Genomic DNA, 2,875 nt, shown 5'->3' on the forward strand with positions numbered 1-2,875 from the left:
TTCAAGGTCGCGAAAGATAGACGGGTTCCACTTTGATTTGCGATGTTTGACATGTTTATATTTAACGTTTAGTTTTATAGTTTTACTATGTTATAACTTTGGATAATGTATTTTTGGTACCTTTGAAATATATAGTATACTAGTTCCGGCCCCTACGGTTAGAAGGTTTGTGTTCCGCCCCTGCTGGTAAGTGTTTACTGGTAAGAGTCAATGTTTATTAAATTTACCGAATAAGATTTTAATTAATTAAACAGTATCGTATATAACATTTTTATTCACTTATCAGATAAGACTCTTAGATGTCGTCAGTTGTTGTCATCCTTTTTAACGGATTAAATTCTTAATCTTTGTCATGTTTATCCGATAAAATAAATTGATTAGATAACTACTTACTGAATGAACGTTTAATAAATGACTTGCTAAATCTAACTATTAGATTTATATTTATTTTATTAATCAATTATTTACAACAATTTTTTCCTCATCATTCAAATTAGAGATCATTGAACACTTAAAACCAAATATTATAAGTTTATAATAATCAGAGAGAGGGGGGTCGAGTTCATGTGAGACCAATTTGTTTTTTTGAGATCCGTGACACTACATTTTCACATTTGAAACTTCATAGCAAAACATTGTGAATGTAAAAAAATCAAAACATTCACAGCAAAAACACTGTGAATGTTATCTTCACGGTGTTTTACTGTAAAGTTTCAAATGTAAAAAGATGGTCTCATGGGTCTCACGAAACAGACTGGTCTCATATGATCCCAAATCACGAAAACCGGCTTCATCATTCATGTCTGGTCCCTATGAAGCTATGAGCCGGTGATTTCCTTAATCCTATTTCATTCATCATATTTCTCACATTCTCCGCATCCTCCCACCTTCCAGCAGCAGCATAAATATTGCCCATCAATATATAATTACCAGTATTCTCAGGCTCTAACTCGAACAGCCATTTTGCAGCCACTTCACCCAATTCCACCTTCTCATGAACCACACACGCACCCAACAACGCACCCCAAACCGTATGGTTCGGAGCTGTCGGCATCGTCGTAATCAAGTCGTACGCCTCCTCCAGCCTCCCGGCTCGACCAAGAAGATCAATGATACAGGTGTAATGATAAGGACGAGGGTCGACTTTGTGATCTTTAACCATGAACCGGAACAAGCTCAACCCCTCATCCACCAATCCAGAATGGCTGCAGCCGTGCAAAACAGAAGTAAACGTGACTTCATTAGGTTCCACCCCAGATCGAACCATTTGATTGAAAAGAGAAAGAGCAGCTTCTCCGTTCCCATGTTTCCCGTAACCAGCGATTATCACACTCCACAAAATAATATCTCGTTCTTTTGAGGGAACCTCGTTAAAGCTCATGTGCGCTTGTTCCAAAGCTCCGCATTTTGAGTATATATCGATTAAACCAGTGGCTAAATCGCTTTTTGAGAGAAACCCGGATCGTATTAGATAACCATGGAAACCCGTTACCTGTCTAAGATCTGTCGTAATGGCGTACGCAGGCAGAAGAGATTTTAAAGTTGCTTCGTTGGGTGCTACACCTTCCGATAGTCTCATTTCTTTGAACAACATTATTGCTTCTCTACCAAGCCCGTTTTCAGTGCATCCAGAAAGTATTGCATTCCACGGGGCCGTTCCCATTTTTGACGTTCTGTTAAACACGCGAAAGCTGTAAGCGAGAAGGACACATTTTGCATACATGTCGACCAATCCAGTCTCCACATTTACATCGGAATCAAGATCGTTCTTCATTGCCCATCCATGGAAGCTCTTACCTTGCTTCAAATACTTCAAATCCGCACAGGCTGAAAGAAGAGATGCCAAAGTTAAAGCATTAGGCCGTACACCTTCAAGCAGCATTAACGGGCAAAGTGATACGGCGCTTCTTGGATCACCGTTTACAATGTACCCATTGATAATGGACGTCCAGGTCACTACATCTCTCCCATTAGTTTCATCGAATATGGCTCGTGCATCTTCCATTTGACCGCATTTCACATACATATCCACCAAAGCATTTCTAACGAATAAATTTTCGTCCAAACCGTTCTCTTTCACCATACCATGCACCTCTATCCCCACCTCTAATGCTTTCAGATAAGCACACGAAGGGAGGACTGAAACAACGGTGGCGTTATCAATCTCCACTCCAGCATCGACCATTTCCTTAAAGACCCTCAAAGACTCGTTGGCAAATCCGTTTTTGAGATACCCGCTTATCAAAGTGTTCCAAGAGACCACACTTTTGTCATCCATCTCGTCAAAAACTTGTCTAGCACTATCATTCTCACCAAAACTCATGTACATTGCGAGCAATGAATTACCAACAAACGTATTTGAATCAACACCGCTACTTATAATCAATCCGTGAACCGATAAACCAAACTGTGACATCGATAATGCAGAACAAGCCTTAACCACAAAAGGGTACGTGAGCCTATCCGGCTTCGTTCTTCCCGACTTAAACATTTCCACAAACATCTCGAGTGCATTATGCATCAATCCCTTCTCCGTATACAACTTTATCATACTGTTGTATGCACGCTTAGTTCTCTGATGCAATCCATCAAACAGTTGACGTGCATTGGGAACATGACCAGACAACGCATACCCAGATGCGAGAAGAGCAGGAATGTAGCGTGATTCCCATGGTGCAAGGAGGCCCGATATGATGAGACGGGCATGGAGTTTCGTGATGTTTGCGAGAGATTTGCTGCCGGCATAAGTGTACAAAAGAGACTCGACTTGAGCTGGAGTTGGGACGGTGGTGCGAGTAAATAAGTGGCTGATATTCAGAAGCGCGTTTGATGTGCCATTCATGACTTAGTCAGGTGCGCTTCATAACTTTAATGG

General features: G+C 40.9%; 1 protein-coding gene across 1 annotated transcript; it reads right to left on the reverse strand.

Moving 5' to 3' along the window:
* Positions 1-793: 793 nt before the first annotated feature.
* LOC112507941 (pentatricopeptide repeat-containing protein At5g39350) lies at positions 794-2,875 on the reverse strand. The gene has a single exon (XM_025112697.1). The coding sequence runs from the start codon at positions 2,840-2,842 to the stop codon at positions 794-796; it is 2,049 nt and encodes a 682-aa protein (XP_024968465.1). The 5' UTR covers positions 2,843-2,875.

Source organism: Cynara cardunculus (genome assembly GCF_001531365.2).
Source record: "Cynara cardunculus var. scolymus isolate 2C chromosome LG 2, CcrdV1, whole genome shotgun sequence".
Taxonomy (NCBI): domain Eukaryota; kingdom Viridiplantae; phylum Streptophyta; class Magnoliopsida; order Asterales; family Asteraceae; genus Cynara; species Cynara cardunculus.